This window comes from Hyperoodon ampullatus (assembly GCF_949752795.1).
Source record: "Hyperoodon ampullatus genome assembly, chromosome: 11".
Classification (NCBI taxonomy): domain Eukaryota; kingdom Metazoa; phylum Chordata; class Mammalia; order Artiodactyla; family Ziphiidae; genus Hyperoodon; species Hyperoodon ampullatus.
Window position 1 is genome coordinate 34,198,197 of NC_136924.1, and position 18,424 is coordinate 34,216,620.

An 18,424-nucleotide genomic window follows, 5' to 3' on the forward strand; every position below is an offset into this window, starting at 1 on the left:
CTCAACACCGGTGCACGGGGTACCCAATGTGCGATCCAGCGGGAACCCACATCTTCAGAGGCCACTAATTGCATCTCCCTCACGGTCACGTCCCAGGCGCTGAGGCTGAGGAGAAGGGACTGTCCCAGGTGCCAGGCTGAGGCAGCAGTGGGAGCTGGAGCCCCGGCATCGGGGCCACTCCTGGGTCCGCCCCACCACGTGGGCCGAGTCCCAAGGGCTGACGCTTCCTTCCGCAGGCCTAGAAGAGGCAGGGTCCTGGAGAGAGGATCCCCAAGAGGCGAGGACATGGGTCTGGCCTGGCCCCCAGCTGTGGAGGGAAACAAGATTCTAGAACAGTGAGGAGTCCAGACCCTACCCAGACCTGGGCCCACCTGAGCCAACCACCTGCTCTTCCAGAGCTGACTCCAGAGATGGTGCTGACCCGGGGGCTGCACCCCCTCGCCTTGCTGCTGCTCTGCTGGGGGCCCTGTGTGGCAGGGGCCCAAGGTGAGCCCGATCGCTGCCTCCCCCTCTCCGCCCGCCTCCTCACTGCTGTGCCCCATCCCCAAGGAAGCTCCAGACCCTATGCTCCAGCCTTCCCTCCCTTCCTTCCTTGCCCCCCACAACCCCTGCTATTTCTCTTCTCTCCTGGTCAGCCCTGGTGTCCCCTCTTCCCTCCTCCCACGTTCCCGCTCATTCTTCTCTGGCCTCCTGTAAAGGCCCTCTCCGGTTGTGCGGCTTCTCTGCCCACATTTCTCACTGTGGCATTTGAGGCCTCTGACCTCCTGGCTGGCCATTCCAGTCCTTTCTCTGACCCCTCCTCGCCCCCAGACATCAGCACCTAGACGGCCTTAACCAGTTCCCACCACAGCACCTTTGCTCCTGGAGCCCCTCGGCCTGGGGGTCTCTTCTCCTGCCTGGAGGCCCTGCTGAGATGCTCCCCGGGCTCTTCAGGCCCGTGAAGCCCCCTCCCCAAGGGCTCGCTGAGAACTTGGCTCCCCTGATAACCCTGGAGACCACGCTCCCTTTCCCAGCAGCTGACCACGAGAGCAGGGTGGGGACGTCCCAGAGTAAGGCCCTGCCACACTGCCCCTTAGGGGTAGGTTTGTGCCTCTGCTCCCAGGCTGCATGCACCCAGGGACGCAGGGGCAGGGTATATGCCTGATGCTTGTCCCCACCCTGGGGTGGAAGGGACCCTGTTCCAGGAGCAGGGCAAGGTGGGGGCTCAGGACATATACTGTGAATCAACTAGACTATGTGTTTCTGTGCGGACAGGAGGGTCCGCGGCTGGCACCCTCACAGCTACAGAGCCCCCAGCCCTGCCCAGGGCTCCTGGGGACCTCTGTCTGGCCTCCAGGAGCCTCTACGGGACTCTGGGAGACGCCTCCCCAGTGCCACACACCAGGAAGGGCTGGGAGGGGCGGTGACAAGGGACATCTGGAGGGGAGAGGTGTGACCCCTTTCTGCCTACCCCTGTCAGGGACCTTCCCCCTGCAGACCCTGCGCTGCCATAACGACTACACCAGCCGAATCGTCTGCAGGTGGGCGGACACCAAGGATGCCCAGCGGCTGGTCAACGTGACCCTCCACCGCAGGCTGAACAGGTGAGTGAGGCCGGGCCTGGGGCCGGAGGGCAGGAAAGGCCTCTGCTGTGGGGACTGCGCCGGGGTCGGGGCTGGACGGGAGGCGGGGCAGGGAGGCCGGACGGGAGGCGGGGCAGGGAGGCCCCTGCCCAGGAGCTGCTGCCCCATCAGGCGGCCTGCCACGCCCGCGGGTTGGTGTCTGACATCAGGTTTGGGGGAAGAGCCTCCTGTGTTAATATCGTTGTTATGATGGTGATGGTGATAATCTTCTCTTGTTTTGTCACAACTGAACAAGATCACCAGGCAGAAATGGATCTCGGTTTATCCTCCCTGTGAGGCGGGCAGGGATGTGATGCCCAATTCACAGATGAGGAAACCGAGGCCGTGGAGGTGAGGTCCCTCCCCCAGGCCACATGGTGGGGAAGTGGCCTGAGTGGGACCAGTGTCCTGCGTCCAGCCTGCATGGCTGGGCTCCACGTGCCCCCCGGGCCCTGCCACCTCCAGAGTGGCGGTTTCTCCTCTCTCCTCACAGGGTCTCAGGGGCCTACCCCATTTGGGAAGGTGCTTCCACCATTCTGGGATTTGGTGAGAGTCTGACTCACCATAATAGAAATAATGAAACAGCTGGCATCACAGGGTCTGGGGTGTCCCCTAGAGGCCACCCCTGGGAAGGAGCCGCTCTCACCCCACGGCGTCACTGCCCTTCCGCTCTCTCTCCTGCCCTCCCGGGAGCCTCAGTCTTCCTTGTCCGCTGTCCTCAGCCCCCACCCCACCTCCCACCCTTAGCTGTGACCCACTTCCTTCTGTTCGGGGACAACAGATCCTCCCACCCCGACCCCTAGCCCCCCACCTCACACGTCTGCTGCCTTCCTGGCCCAGCCCTGCAGGATCTGCCCTGTCCCAGGGCTGTCTGAGGCTGCAGCCGGGGTCCCACCTGGTCTTGCTGCTCAAGGACATCGCTGCCACCACAGTCTCCACTGTTTTGTTTTTCAGTCGCCTTTCCCTCCTTTCCTTCTCCACCACAGCATTTAATCCATCAGCAAATGCTGTCAACGTTATCTTCAAATAGAATGTGAATCTGACTAACACCATGGTTCAAAACACTTCCTATCACTGAGATAGTCCAAAAGCCTCCTAACTGGTCCCTCCCCTTCCAATATTGCCACCCCCTGCAACCCAATCTATCCACAGCCCAGGAGCCAGAGGAATCCTTTCAAAGCATGCCAAAATGTCACTCCTTTGCTCATAACTCTGAATTTTCCCCAGTTCCAGTGAAATCAAAATAATCAAATTTCCTTAAATTCCTTTTGAGCACTGGCCTCCCATCACCTCCCACAACTAGGCTTCTAGGCCTCCCACCCTTACATCTCTACTCTGTGCACACTGGTTAACTGCCTAGTTATACAACACTCCAAACCTGTGCCTACCCCAGGACCTTTGCACTTGCTGTTCCCTTTAAATGAAATCCCCTTTCCCCGAAATCCCCTTTCAGAATCCGCATGGAGTCCTCTCTCATCTCCTTCAAGTTTCTGCTCAGATGTCACCTTTTCTAAGAGACCTTTCCTGCCTCCCTTATTTCAAATTGTATCCCCAACCCAGCCCTTCTGGCCTCTTCATACCTTTTTCCTTCTTGACTTGTCTATGCACAGTGTTCTCCATTTGACACACAACCTAGTTTCTTCAGTTGTTTCATGTGTGTCTCCCTCTATTAGGATGTCAGCTCTGTTGACAGGGATTTGTGTGTGTTTTGTTTCCCTGCCAGGCCCCCTGATCCTAAACAAAACCTTACACATGGGAACCACTCAATAATGTTTGTGAATGAGTGATTCTTCTTCTCTCTGGGCTAACCTGCATCCTCTCCTGACAGGGGCCTTCCACAGCCAGTGTCCTGCGATCTCAGTGATGGCATGCCCTGGTTCGATGGCCATTGTCCCAGCTGTGTGCCCAGAATATGTGTCATTCCCTATGAAGTTTTTGTCATTGCTGACCATGACTACTTCTCATTCCGACCGGACCAGCCTCTGGGCGCCCAGCTCACCGTGACTCTGAGTCAGCATGGTGAGGCCTGGGGGCCCTGACCAAGGGTGGTCCCCTGTGTGGACAGGGGTGTCCAGGCTGCAAGAGATGGGCCAGGGAGGGAGATCCTTCAAGGGGTGTAGACACCGGCTTGAGCTGGGTTTGGTTTTTGGGGGAAGAGGATAAGGTCTCCTTAGATGGAGGCATTGGGGCAGGTTCAAGGTGAGGAGCCCCAGCCAAAGGTACCCACCCCCTCCCAGATGCTCCAGCACCTGCCAGGCTATTGCCTTCCAGACCTGAGGCTTCCCCTCTAGAAGAACAGTCCTTCCAAGTCAGATACAAACTTTATTCTTTCATCAATTTGGTCTCATGGAACATCTGAGACAACCCATTTAATAGATGAGGCATTTGAGACCCAGAGCAATTACGTAACTTTTCCAAAGTGCCACCATGTACCATCATGACAGTGATGGGCTGGACTTGCCGAGTGCCCCCTGCACGTTGGTGATGGAGGTCATCCCCTCACTGCCCCCGCTGCGCGGCCCCCAGTGTGTGCGCTGCGTGTCCACAGAGCCTAAGAAAGTCAGTGGTCTTGGGTGGGAGTCGATGATCATTTTATATAAATAGTCGGGCTTCATTTAACTGTACCTCAGACAGAAATATAACCAGCACTTTCATCACATTAATTTAATTACATTTGTGCTTAGAATGATCCTGAAATAAACATGGGGTCATTTTTAAAAATTAGTATTGACATGGCAAGAAATCTACAGGAAACACTACTTGATCTTATTTAATCATTACAATAATGTGTGGTGTCATGCACTGCTTTTTTATTTTTTATTTTTTATTTTTTTTGCAGTACGCGGGCCTCTCACTGTTGTGGCCTCTCCCGCTGCGGAGCACAGGCTCCGGAAGCGCAGGCTCAGCGGCCATGGCTCACAGGTCCAGCCGCTCCGCAGCATGCGGGATCTTCCCGGACTGGGGCACGAACCCGTGTCCCCTGCATCGGCAGGCGGGCTCTCAACCACTGCGCCACTAGGGAAGCCCCATGCACTACTTTTTACCCCATTTCACAGATAATGAAACAGGCTGAGAGAGCAGGAACTTGCCCGAGGTTAGGTACTCAGATTCTAGTGTCTGAATTTATTGTCCCGGATCCCAAACCCTGGACCACCTGCTGCTCCTTGCAAGTGTCGGATGGGGAAGGGGCTCCAGCCTTTGCTTCCTGCCTCTGTTCATCACAGCAGCACAGAGCTGTTGCCTGGAGGAGGGGATGGGTTAGGCTGTGATGGGAAAAACTCCAAACAATGTCTTAAAACATGTGTCTGATGGATGAGAAGGAGTCCCGTCCCGGTGGAGCTCAGAGCGTACAGGGCAGGACACACCAGATGTTGGGTGTGATCACTTACTGAAGGCGGGTGCGTGCCACGTGCCGAGGGGCAGTGGACAAGGGGCCCCTGGGAGGTCAGGACAGGCTTCCCCAAGCAGGGAGCTCTGCAGGGAGATCTGAAGGGCGGGAGGGAGGAGAGTGGGAAGAGAATCCTTGGCAGAGCAAGGAGTGTGTGCAAAGGCTGGGCGACTCGGGAGGACGAGGCAGGTTGGGAAAACCGCAAGTAATTGTGTCTCAGAAGCATCAACTTCAAGAGGACTGGGCAGTGGTAAGAAGGAGGGCAGGGAAGGCAGGGGCCTGACCTGGAGAGGCTTCTGTGTCCTGCAAAGGAGTTGTTTAGGGGTCAACATCTAGACAATGGAGAGCCACTGAAAGGGCATGTCATGATCAGATGTGGGCGTGAGGATGTCAGAGGTGGGTGATGTACAGTGTAGATGGCAGGCGACCAGAGGTGGTGGGAGGATGGAGAACAGAATGTGACCTAAGGTACTCATCCCAGAGAGAAATGATAGGGATTCAACTGCCGTATGGCCAAGGGATGGGAAATTGGAGGGATACAAATCAAAGTTAGGTTATACAAGCAACTCATTCATTAATCTGCTCTTCAAAAGAACTCTTGCACATACAGGAAAGCAATGAACAAGCCATCAGTGTCTCTGGCCCTGTGAAGCTTATGGGGTCATGACAGGTGTCATGGTTGAGATGTGGACCACTTAGAAATGGCGAGGGCAGTGTGGCATTTGCCTGCTGGAGCATATGTTGAGTGGGAAGTTCAGTTTTAGCCCAAACCATTTAGGCAATGAATCAGGGAGGCCTTGAGGTGCTGGGAAACAGAGAGATGTGCATCTGATCTGCTCTGAGGTTACACATGTGGGGAGCTGAATATTTCACTTCCTCTGTCACCTCCATCTGTGAAATGAGATCATGGACTACATCTCTCAGGTTGGATGAATAGGTTTTCCATTGGTTTCCCAGTCTGTTCAGTTAGGAGCAGCTTCCTAGGGCTCCAGGCTGACAGGGAGTGCCACTGCATGACAGGCTCAGGGGCTGGGAGTACATGATTGATTAGTGATGCCTGCTGTGGCTGGGGCTGGGGCAGCAGTGATCTGGATCTTCCATTCTGGGCTGAAGATTTTCTGAGTCTCCAGCTCTGACACGCTCTATCATGCCCTGTCCCCTGTCTGGCATAGAATATTGACATCTCGTTCGTCCCTTACGGAATTTTTTGTGTTGGAAAGTCATCTCTCAGCATTCAGATATAGAAGCTTCAGGAAGTCTGCAGCCATGCCATTCATGGATGAATCTGCTCACCCAATCCTGTAGGTCCCAGCAGGTGTCTGCTTGCTGTTGGTGATGGAATGATTTCATGAAAAGTCTCTGAAGGTGGACCTACATGTACTCATTCATTTATTCCTTCATTGATCCATTCACTCTTTCCCCATATTGAATGAACCACTCATCTCAGGCCCTCGGGAGAGGCAAAGGGGTCAAACCCCACCCCTGACATCCACAAGCTCCCAGACTACTTGAGGGGACAGATGTGGAAGCATCTATATCCTCCAGGGCTATAAGGATCATACAAAGGGCTATGGTGGGGCAGGAAAAGGAGCAAGAGATTCTGCCTGGGGGAGGGGCCCAAGAATGTTCTAGAGAAGGAGACATGTCTGCTGGGCACTGAGAAGTGCAGGATGACACTGGACACTGGAAATAAGAAAGTGTGGACCGGAGAGGGAGTAACATGAGGCACAGCGTCCTCTGCTGGGGAGGAGGCCACACAGACCTCCTCATGGGCAATGTGGACAGAAGGAAGCTCCACTTGGAGTGTAACTGCCAGCACTTTGCATGGAGCTTATGTTCTGTGCGCCCAGCAATCTGCACATCTTCATTCACATACACATTGAATCCTCACAATTCAGCAGATGAAGGTCTGAGGCCCACAGAGGTGAGGGGTCTCTCCAAGGTCGCTCAGTCCGTGGTGGCAGTGCTTGGCCTGGAACCTAGGTCTGTCCTCACATGGGCCATGCAGGCCCTGAACCTCCCACACAGTCGTCCAGCCCCTTAGGGACCCTTTCCTTCCTCTGCCTCCAGTGCAGCCCCCCGCACCCAGGGACCTCAACATCAGTGCTGCCGGGGACGGTTTCCTGCTGTCCTGGAGTGTGGCCCATGGGAGTTCCCAGAGCCACTGGCTGTCCAGCCTGGAGTTTGAGGTGGTCTACAGGCGGCTTCAGGACTCCTGGGAGGTAGGGACCCCACCAGCTGTGCCCTGCGCCCACGGGGACCTGGCCCAGCCGACCCTGCTCCAGCAGCCTCTCTCTCCCCCAGGACGCCCCCACCATCTACTCCAGCACCTCCCGGGCCATCCTGGGGCCAGAGCACCTCATGCCCAGCAGCACCTATGTGGCCCGAGTGCGCACCAGGCTGGCCCCGGGCTCGGGGCTCTCGGGACGGCCCAGCCAATGGAGCACAGAGGTTCGCTGGGCCTCCCCGCCAGGTAAGAGTCGGAATTGGGACACTGCCCCTCTGTGGGAAAGGCAGCTAATTACAGCTCCTGGACAGAAGGCGTCCAGGGGTCCACACCATGGGATCCACGGAGGCTCTGAGCCATGTGTTCACAGTGACTTCCCTGGCCCACCCCGTCCCTACTGTGACTCTGCAGAGGCAGCGGCTGCATCTTCCTCACTTCTGGGCCCCAGTTTGTTGCCCACTTGCTGTGGAGGAACAATTACAGTTTAATCACAACGGCATATGAGCATCTGTGTTTTTGTGAGCGCTGCGCCATACGCAGACATACCAACGTGATTGTGCTAAATTCCCAAACCCTGAGGCTGACATGCCCTCCCAGCTTTACACAGGCGGGTGTGAAGGCTCACAGAATTCACTCTCTGACCTGTGTTTACACAGCTGGCCCTTCGGGCTGAGTTTAACCCCTGGCCTTTTTGGCCCCAATGCCCATAATCTCTCTGTGATGAGCCTCATGGTGGGCCCACTGAGGGCTAGGGAATGAATGAATGAGGGCTGAATGAGGGGCTGTCTCCCTCCCAGGGAATGAGTCGCAGCCCCAGAACCTCCAGTGCTTCTTCGACGGGGCTGCCCTGCTCCGCTGCTCCTGGGAAGTGAGGTCCGAGGTGACCAGCTCGGTCTTCTTCACCCTCTTCTACAAGTCCGGCCCCAGTGCAAGGTGAGTGTCCCCTGCCTCTGTCCCCTCTGCTCCTCTAGGCCTAGCCCTCTCCTGGCCTCCTCCTGCCCCTGGGGGCCCATCAGAAGCCACAGTTCATCTGGAGGTCTCATCCCTTATGTGGCCCTGCCTCCCCCTGCCCTCGTCTGTGCCGTGATCCTCAGGGAGGAAGAATGTTCCCCAGTGCAGACAGAGGAGACCAGCAGCCCTTACGTTCGGCACTGCTGCCAGATTCCCGTGCCTGACCCCAGGAACCACAGCCAGTACATCGTCTCTGTTCGACCAAAGGAGGAAGAGAAACTTATAAAGAGCTCAGATAACAGTGAGTTTACCCCCAGCCTTCTGCATGGAGAGTCTTGTGACAGCACTGTTTCCTTTGTAACCCGTATAAACTCAGAGTTCCTCATGGCCCAGTCTTCATGTTTGTCACTTTCAGTGAAAAGTCCAGGGAGCAAATTGAACAAACATGATTCCCATCGGTCCTGGAAGTTCTCAAGTAGCAATAATGCAACAATGACAATGGTAAATAACATGAAGGAAGATGCAATTGTTATTCTCAAGAATATCAATATTAAAACCTTTGACCTCATTCTTTTAACTCTATTTTCCCTTCCATCTTTGCAGCTGCTCTGAAGTTCCTACTGTTGCCCATGGCCTCTTGGTCCTCCCACCAAATTTTCCCTTTCTTTCCCTGATTTGATTTTTCTCTTTTAGGTTTCCAAAGTCCTCCCCTGACTGATATTTTCAGTCTTCAAATAATTGATCTATGATTTACTTCTTCAGCTGGGGACTAGAGCATATGCAAATGGACTGTAATTCCTTACAGGTTAATTTTCGTGATTCCTGGTACATAGCAAGGACCTTCTGCAAAGGAATCTCCTGCATTGCTTCATCATGATCAAGTTCTTCTACCCAGTCCTTAGTGTGTGTCAGAGACAGCAGCCAATTTGTCCTAGTCACCTGGGTTTGAATCCACTACTTACTCTTTGGGATCCTCCAGGTTGCCATCTTTGTCTCTACCACTTGTTAGCTGCTGGTCCTTGGCAAGTTACCTGGTCATTCTGGGGCTCAGTTCTCTGTCTGACAAGTGGACAAATAGTGTATTTACTACATAGGGTTGTTGTTAGAATTGAGAAAAATAATTCATGTAGATTTAGCATTAATAATAATGCTTAGGGCTTCCCTGGTGGCACAGTGGTTGAGAGTCTGCCTGCCGATGCAGGGGACACGGGTTCGTGCCCCGGTCCGGGAAGATGCCACATGCCGCGGAGCGGCTGGGCCCGTGAGCCGTGGCCGCTGAGCCTGCATGTCCGGAGCCTGTGCTCCGCAACGGGAGAGGTCACAGCAGTGAGAGGCCTGCGTACCACCAAATAATAATAATAATAATAATAATGCTTAGAACACTGTCAGTACTCTAGATTAGAAAAAATTAATAGTAATTTTATTTCTACTTAAATACTAGGGGTAACCCATACTTTTGGTCACTTCACTACAAAACAAGTGTATCTCAGCATCTCCCAAGAGAAGGGCAGCTCAGGTCAAAATAGATGACATGGTGAAGTGGGGCTGCAAAGACCCTGAGACGGTGAAACCTGGGGTCCTGGGGCAGTGGACAGAGCACCTGTGACCAGCATGGAACACAAGGGATGTTCTACTGGAGGAATGTTAGAAATGATGTTCTCTAAAACTTTCCCTCCCTCCAGTCCAGATGGCTCCTCCAACCCTCAACGTGACCAAGGGCAAAGACGGCTACATCCTGCACTGGAAAGAAGAAAAAATGAACTATGAACACATAGCTTGCATCTTCCAGGTCCAGTACAAGAAAGAAGCAGCCTCATGGGAGGTGAGGGCCTGTGCCCGAGGAGTGGCCTGGATGGGGGAAGGAGGAAGCAAGAAAGACCAGGGAGAGGGCCACCTGCCAGGTTCCTGGCTCCCAGCAGGTGCCCAGTCAGAGGGAGCCACTGGGACTTGGTGGTCATGCCCCTGTGCAGTCAGCAGGTCACTGTTCCTTCCCTTGGTGAAGGAACTGAGACTCACAGAGGTGATGTGAACTTGGCCAAAATGAACACGTGACCCTGAATTGCAAAGGAGCTGTAGACTTCAGGATGAGAGACAGCTGGAGGAAGGGTTTTCAAAAGTCATAAAGGGGGCATTTCTTCACAAGAATCTCATCCAGAATGCAAATGTGCAGCTGCTAAGAGGAGAGCTGCTCCCTGCGAGGTGGGCAGGGCTCCAGCCTGGGACTCAGTATCTGGGCCCCACCCCCAGGTATCCATCAGGCCCTGTGGGCAGAGCCTGGGGCTCCACAGAGGCCAGTTCAGAAATCTCGGAGCCAGCCCCAGACCTTCAGGCTGGAAATGGGGAAACTGAGACCAGAAGGGAGTGTGTCAGTGGTGGAGCTGGAAGTGGTCCCTGGGCTCCTGAACATCTGTCTAAGGGTCCAGAGTCCAGTCATCCTGCACTACATCCTGGGAAGGCCATAATTAGGGTCCAGGCTGTCCCAAGAGGAGCTGGGAGGCTGAGGGGGGACATGGTGACTGACTCCTCAGGGTTTCTGGGCCTCGGTGTTCTCATATGTCACGGGGTGCATTGAAAGAGGTGCTGTCCCTGATCCTGTCTGGGTGCTGTCCCCCTGTGGGCACTGGAGTATGATCCTCCGTGGTGGGAGTGATGCTGCCTGAGATCTGATGTGACTACAAGCTGGGGACTGATGGGTAGCAGAAAATCTGGGGTGCTGAGGCGGGAGGGCTTCATAGCTTTGCCCACGTGCACCAGACCTCAGCACACCTGCTCACACACCTGCACCCACAGGAGACCAAGACAGAGGACTTCCAGAATGCCCACAGCATGTGCCTGCCACCTCTGGAGCCTGCCACCAGGTACCAGGCCAGAGTGAGAGTCAAACCTGACCCCCAAGGCTACAACGGGATCTGGAGCAAGTGGAGTGAGGGGAGCTCCTGGGACACCGAGTGGGGTATGTCCTCCCGGCCCCCACTCACCCCTCCCGGAACAGCCCCACTGGGCAGAGGACGGGGACGATATGGACATTTGATGTAACCCCACCCCAGGCTAGCATCCTTCCCTGCCAGGTGTCATTAGAGATGAGAAAGTGACACCTGGTGTTCAGCACGGACTGCAGGTGAGGTGTCGAGAGGGCAGAGGAGAGTGTGTCTCACCAACACGTCTCCCTAAGCCTGGACCTTAGCCCTCTATTAATATGGCCCATGTTTTCATTAGCTTTTGTGGCAGCTACTACCCAGGGACCACCCAGCCCGAGTTTTCTGTTACCATGAGGAACTACAGACTGGGGCCTGGGATTGGAAAGCTTTGGTCTGATTTCTCAACCTTCCCTCAATCTGCACTTGTTAATTTCATTTATCTGTCACCATCGCCATAGCGGCCACCAGGAGACAAGTACAGAACAAGGTCCGGGAGGTGGTGGCAGAGAGAGGAAAAAGTGTTGGCAGCCAGGTCCCCAGTCCCAGCCAGCTGTAGCAGGGAAAGAGTACGAGGAAGAGGACCCCAACCAAGCAGAAAGAAGGGCTGGGCCCCTGGACCTAAGGGAAGGAGACCAGGGGAGTCCTGGAGGCGCCCAGCCTCTGACGGGCTTGAGGCCAAGTGGAGAGTTGTGAGGGCCCCTGATGGGCCTTTGCACCTTCTGGTTCCTCCACCATCACCCCCTTCCCCATCTCGGCCTCTCCAGGCCTCCCTGTTCTTGATGACCACCTTCTGTGCTGCCTCCTTCAGGAAGTGCCCTATGATTGCCTCTGGCTGCAGTCACTGCCCACCTACAGCAACACCTGCTACTGGACAGGATCTAACCCTCTGTGTCCTGCCAGCAATCCAGCACTGTGGGTGGCTCAGACAAATGCCTTCTTCTTCTTAGTCTGTTTCTGGCCTCTTCTTCCCCTCTACATGCCAAGGCAGCAATTTCACCTCATCTCCTGAGCCCCCAGCCCTTTCCCTCCCTAAAAGTTAATACTCCTGTTTCCTCCTGGCTGCCTGGAAGTGCTCCCCACCTGGGTCCTGGCGCTCACCCTGGTCATCAGCACCTTGATCCTGCTCGTGTCCCTGCGCTTCTGTGGCGTCTACGGGTATAGGTAAGGTGACTCCAAAATCTGGGAGGGAGATACCCAGGGCCCCAGATGATGCCAGGGACCCCACAGCTGACTTTCTCCAGTCTCTGCTCTGTAACTCACACCCTGTGGGGCCTTGGTCAAAGCTGCCCTCTCCCTGGGCTTTGCTTTCACCTTGGTACATGAGCACAAGGCAGCTGCCCTGAGGTCTTGGGCAGAGGTCACCTTCCTGCTGTCTTTCCAGGCTGAACCAGAAGTGGGAAGAGAAAATCCCCAACCCCGGCAAGAGCCACCTGTTCCAGGTAGGGGATGGCTGTGAGGGCGGCGGAGCCGCTGGGCCTCTGAGCTCCTGCGCCCATGTCCCCACGCCCATGTCCTCCTCCCCTTCCGGTGCGCCTTGAGTAGGGGTGGTATGTGGCCAGGGCAGAGGCTGGGAAGCTCTAAGAGCTGGGACGGCCCCTGTAAGCCCAGCACTGCGATCCCCTGGGCCCCCCCGATGCACAAGATACCCCGCCCGCGGGAACTCACGTGGAACAGCAGAGAGGGTTGGCGTGGGGATGCCAGGACCCAGGGGGCACAAGGAGAGCCTTAGTCACATCGGGGGCACCGGGGGGTGGTGGGAAGCAGCATGGCTTCCCCAGGACAGGGCAGCAGCGCTGAGCTCTGAAGGATGGAGGGTGGTGGCAGGTGGGAGAGGCCACTGCTGGCAGAAGGCGAGTGAAAAATGGAGACAAGACTCCTTGGAGAAGGGACCTGAGGGGCGTGGGCGGTGAGTCTGGGGCGCAGCACGGGAGGCTGAGAGGACCCCGGCGAGGGTGCCGGCACGTGGGGGGCGGGAGCCCTTTGGTCAGGCAGGCAGGGCCAGACGGCCTTGGGAGGGTCTCACGGCCAGTGCGGAGGGGACTAGGGGTGAGCGTGGAGACAGGGACAGCGCAGGTGGGCGTCCTCGTGGGAACAGGCTACCCGTCCTGGCTGCCCCAGGGCCCCGGCCAAGTCCCAGCCCCTCTCTGGCCTTGTGTTCCTGGGGGCAGGAGGGCGTGGTCGCTGCGGCCCATGCTGAGATGCCGCCAAGTCTGGGGGCTCCTGAGCCCTCGCCACCCTCAAGGCCCTCCCCCCACCTCACCTCCTGGGGGGCCCCCACCCCACAGGCACAAACGTCCTCTCTCCCCGCAGAACGGGCGCACCGGGCTCCGGCTCCCACACGGCCCGCGCGGCGTCGGCAGTGGGAGCCCCGCACACAGGGGGCTCTGGGGCGGCAGCTCCGCTCAGCTGGAGGGGTGAGTATCGGAGAGGGATCCCAGGAGGTGGGCCCGTGGCTCCCGCCTGCACGTCGGGGGTCAGGGGAGGTGGCCTCGGCCTGGGGCTCAACGGGAACAGGGCCTTGGAGGCTGGCTGCACTAAAGCAAGAGGCGTCCCAGCTGGATGGCGGGAAGAGCTTCCCGATTCCCAGCTTAGGGAGGGTCGTGGCCAGAAGCCGGTGACTGGAGCAGACGACCTCCCCCGGCTCTGCTGCCCAGGGAGACACCACGCTGCCTTGGTCCCACTGGGTGGCAGAGGATCTGAGAAACCTCATGGCCTCAGCACTTGAGCGGCCGGCTCACCACTAAGCCTCAGGTGGGGCAGGTGAAGGCCGAGGGCATGGCCGAGCCCAGGCTGGGCGCTGACGCTGCGTGCTGGCAAGGAGAGGGGGCGGGAGGGGCCGCAGCTGGCAGAGCGTGACCTTGAAGGAGAGCGCGGGGGCTGGAGGGGGATCCACAGGGACGCTGGAGGGGCGCCCGCTCTCCTGTTCCCGGCCGCCTCCCTCACCTCGCCCTGCTCTGCGTTTCCTGTGAGCTCTGGGTGGAGCCCGGCCTCCATCCCCACCCCAGGCTCCCTGTGCGCGAGCTGAGGCGCCTGTCCAGGGTGGTGCCAGTGTCCCTGCCCTTGTTCTCCGCACAGGGTGTCCCCTGTAGACTTCGGGCACAGCGAGGTGTCACCTCTCACCACAGAGGACCCGAAAGATGCCTGTGACTCATCATCTGAGCCTGACATGACTCTGGTCACCTCGGACCTCCGCACGGAGCAGCCGCCCAAGCCCCCGCCAGAGCTGGCCGCCCCCGCAGGCAGGACTGAGAGCCAGGCTTCCGGCTTTGATTTCAATGGCCCCTACCTGGGGCCGCCCGACAGCCGCTCCCTGCCTGACATCGTGGGCCAGCAGGGGCCCCTACGGACAGGCATGAGCAGGAAGCCGCAGCCCCCAGGGTCCCTGGAGTACCTGTGTCTGCCCACAGGGGGGCAGGTGCAGCTGGTCCCACTGGCCCAGGTGATGGGGCTGGGCAAAGCCAGGGATGCGGACCTGAGGTCCAGCCCAGGCACCGAGGGGAGCCCTTCCCTGGAGCCAGGGGCAGGCCCTGCCCCTCCTGAGCCTGGGGTGATGGTGGGTGGTCAAGGCCCGAAGGACAGGGCCCCCCCAGGTCTGCCCACTGGCTCTCAGGGTCCTGAGGAAGGCACTGTGGCCACTGGTTACGTCACCACCGCAGAACTGACATTCACCCCACCCACAGGGTCCCCATCTCCTTCCCAGGCCCCCCCTCTGAGCCTCCCCTCAGACCAGCACCCCTACTTCCATCCTGGACTGGGTGATGGTCCCCCTGGATCCCTAGACCCACGGAAGCCAGAGTTCGAGGGCTATGTGGAGCTCCCTCCAACCCCAGGCCAGTTTCCCCAGTCCCCTCTGGCCAGCCCTGCCCCTCCTGCAGCCAACAGTCCTGACCTGAGCCCAGGGCCGCCCCAGGCAGATGTGTTCTCAGTCTCCCCAACCCCTGAGGGGCTCCTCGTCCTGCAGCAGGTGGGTGACTACTGTTTCCTCCCTGGCCCAGGGTCTGGCCCTCTCTCACCCCAGAGTAAGCCCACCTCCCCAGGACCCTGTCCTGAGATCAGAGACCTCAACCAGGTGTTCCAGGCCAAGAAGCTCCCATCTCAGGCCATTCCCCAGGTGCCGGCCATTCAGCTCTTCAAAGCCCTGAAGCAGCAGGATTACTTGCCACTGCCCCCTTGGGATGTCAGCAGGCCTGGGGAGGTGCACTGAGAGCCTGTAGACGTTGAGGGAGGGGAATAGAAGGAGAGGGTCTGCCTTTCCTCCTGCCCTGCCTTTCCCTCCTGCCAGCCCCTGGTCCCTTCCATGGTCCTTTCCGCAAAGCCAAGGAGAAGTTTCCATGTTGTAACGTGGAGACCAGAGAAACAAGTCAGTAATCTACCTCCTCCCTTGACCTTCAGCAAGGTCAAGCTCCTCTTTCTCTCCCTCCCTCTCTGCCACACAGGCGCACGCCTGCACACACACACTGTTCTTTCAAATTCACTTCTTTTAGGTTCTTAATTATTAGAGCTTTATACACATACTCGTTTCATTTGCCCCCATTTTCCTTTTTTCCCAGTTTCCCTGCTTTTCCTATTGTCTTCTCTTTCCACTGATTTATCATTAGAGTGAGTTTGAGGTCTGGGCTAAGCCTATTCTGAGATGCCAAGTCTCAGTCAGAGCCTATTCAGATGCTGACATGTCTGGTTTCGTGGAGTACTTCTGTTTGTCCCTGGCAGGCATGAATGCACACGACAAGATTCCAGCCCGGGGACTTCCCTGGCGGTCCAGAGATTAAGACTCCGCCCTTCCAAATGCAGGGGGCGCTGGTTCGATCGATCTCTGCTCAGGGAACAAAGATCCCACATGCCATACCCTGTGGTGTGGCCCAGTGCAGGGAGGGGAAGAGATTCCAGCCCTGAGGCAGGAGGCAGAAGGCATGGGGTGAGGGCTTGGGGGTTTCAGGCTTGGAAGAGCAGACCTGGACTCAGCATGCTTCTGTTGGGCGCTGCAGCCCCAGACATGGTAGCAAAGCACCAGCCTCCATTGTCACTCCAAGAAATGAGCATGGCGTGAGAAGCACTGTTCTGAGCTCATAGGAAGCCCTGCTAGTCTCACGGAGGTGACTGGGGAGCCTCGGGGACCCCAGGCCCTGCATCTTGTAGAGGCCACTGACCTGAGCAGTGGACAGTGCCAGCTCCTGGTTGAAGTGACCTCCTTCCTACCCCCAGGCTGGTGGGGCATGGAGAAATTCAGGAGGGGAGGGGAGTCCAGAACCCACATCGACTGCAGAAAAGTTGGAAAGAACTGCTCAACAAGGGAAAAAGGAAAATGACCCAAGGGCATGTACACTTGGGCTTATAGTCCAAATCTCCCAGTTGCCCTCCCTCCAGAAAGACCTTACGAATCCCATGCCCACCAGCCGTGTACAAGGGGCTTTTGGTCTATGGCTTGGCTTACGCTGGGGATCATGGTTCTTTTAAATCTTTGCCTTTCTGATATGCAAAAAAATGGCATTAACTTGTTTTAATTTGCATTATTTGAGAACTATCATGTTTGCACATATTTTCATAGTTCTTGGGCGTCTGAATTTTTTTTACTGATCTAAGCCTGTTAAGGTCTTCGTTGTGTTGGAGGTCCACTTTTTTCTGATTAAGCTTTAAAAACTATTTAGCTCCTGCCTTTCATAGATGGTGTAAATTTGTCTTCCTCGTTTGTGGTTTGTCTCTTAATTTTGTACATGACGCTTTTGGGTGTATTCAATGTAGACTCGTCTGGGTGATCAGATAGATCTACGGGTGAACTTCTTCACGCTTCCACTTTGGGTGTCAAATTGATGAAGCCCTTCCCCACTTCAAGATTGCATTTGTCCAAAGTTATATTTTTTTCTGGTTCTTTTTGTGTTTCAAGCTTTTCATGTGAAGTTATAGTGATTTGGGAATACATGCATGTGAAACGGAGAGCCAGTTTTATGTTTCCCCTAAACGAGTCGCCTGGGTGTTCTGGCATCATTGATTGAATTGCCCATTCTTCGTCCATGTATCTGAAAGTTCACATGTATGATATAGAAAATCCACGTGTATACTTAGTCAGTTTCTAGGCTTTCCTTTTTATTAAGTTGTCCTCTCCATGGCACCCCACCATTTTAACTGTTCTAGCTTTATAATATGTTTTAATAGGTGGCAGAGCAAATGTTCTTGTTCCTTTTGTCCACAAATCCCTGTTCATTACAGCATTGTCTGTGGTCGAAGAAAATGATAAACAATCTAAATCCTCACTGATAGTGAAATTAATCACAACATTTGAGTCCATTCTAAGGTGGAATCCTGTGTTCAGAATGAATGAGGTGGGGGACTTCCCTGGTGGTGCAGTGGTTAAGAATCCACCTGCCAATGCAGGGGACACGGGTTCGAGCCCTGGTCCGGGAAGATCCCACATGCCGTGGAGCAACTAAGGCAGTGTGCCACAACTACTGAGACTGCCCTCTAGAGCCCGCAAGCCACAACTACTGAGCCCATGTGCCACAACTACTGAAGCCTGCATGCCTAGAGCCAGTGTTCTGCAACAAGAGAAGTCACTGAATAAGAAGCCAGTGCACCACAACTAAGAGTAGCACCCACTGGCTGCATAGAGAAAGCCCGTGCACAGCAACAAAGACCCAACACAGCCCAAAATAAAATAAATAAATTAAAAAAAAATGAATGAGGTGGATCTACATGCATTAGAAAGAAGTCCAAGATATGAATTCCAAAATGTTTGGACATGGTTTATGGAAAAAATTGCAATAAAATATTTTTATTATAAAACATTAAGGTGTGTATATGTGCTTGGGTAGCTGGGCAGGGATGCTGTTTGAAAGCACAGTTGCCCTAAGGAGGATGGATTCTGTTCAACAGAAGGGACTTTGGTCTTCTACAGTGAGTTAGGAGCAGTTTCGATCAGAACAGAAATGCTAGGGGTAACAGAGTGAGAAGCAGGTGGTGCTCCCAAGACAAGCCAGGAGGGAGCGAGGAAAGGAGAAATACAGGCTGGGGGAGAGAAGCATAAAAGACACACTCACTCTAAAAAAAAAGTGTTCGTTGTAATCTGAAATTTGAATCTAACTGGGCATCCTGTGTTTGGTCTCTAATGAGAGTGGAGAAATAAGAAAGAGAACGAATTCCCTGTAAAAATAGATGAGAATTAGTAAGAGGTTATGCCTGTCAGACCCTGCTCCATTGATTTAGGGGATCACAACCCTCTGAGACAAACGTTACCTTTATGATACTCTTTTTGTAAGTGGGGAAACTACAGCACAGAGAGGTTATATAACTTGCCCCAGGTCAACAAATTGGTGGGTGGCGGAGGCGGATTCGAACCTTGGCCCTG

General features: G+C 55.5%; 1 protein-coding gene across 1 annotated transcript; it reads left to right on the top strand.

Moving 5' to 3' along the window:
* Window positions 1–344: 344 nt before the first annotated feature.
* CSF2RB (colony stimulating factor 2 receptor subunit beta) lies at window positions 345–15,289 on the top strand (the record flags this gene model as incomplete). The annotated part of the gene is made up of 13 exons (XM_079714898.1): window positions 345–486; window positions 1,460–1,583; window positions 3,430–3,620; window positions 7,060–7,211; window positions 7,294–7,462; window positions 8,014–8,149; window positions 8,311–8,468; window positions 9,850–9,989; window positions 10,958–11,120; window positions 12,156–12,246; window positions 12,467–12,524; window positions 13,396–13,499; window positions 14,161–15,289. Exons 1-13 carry the CDS (start codon window positions 411–413, stop codon window positions 15,287–15,289), a joined length of 2,691 nt encoding a protein of 896 aa, XP_079571024.1. The 5' UTR covers window positions 345–410.
* Between the last annotated feature and the right edge of the window lie 3,135 nt (window positions 15,290–18,424).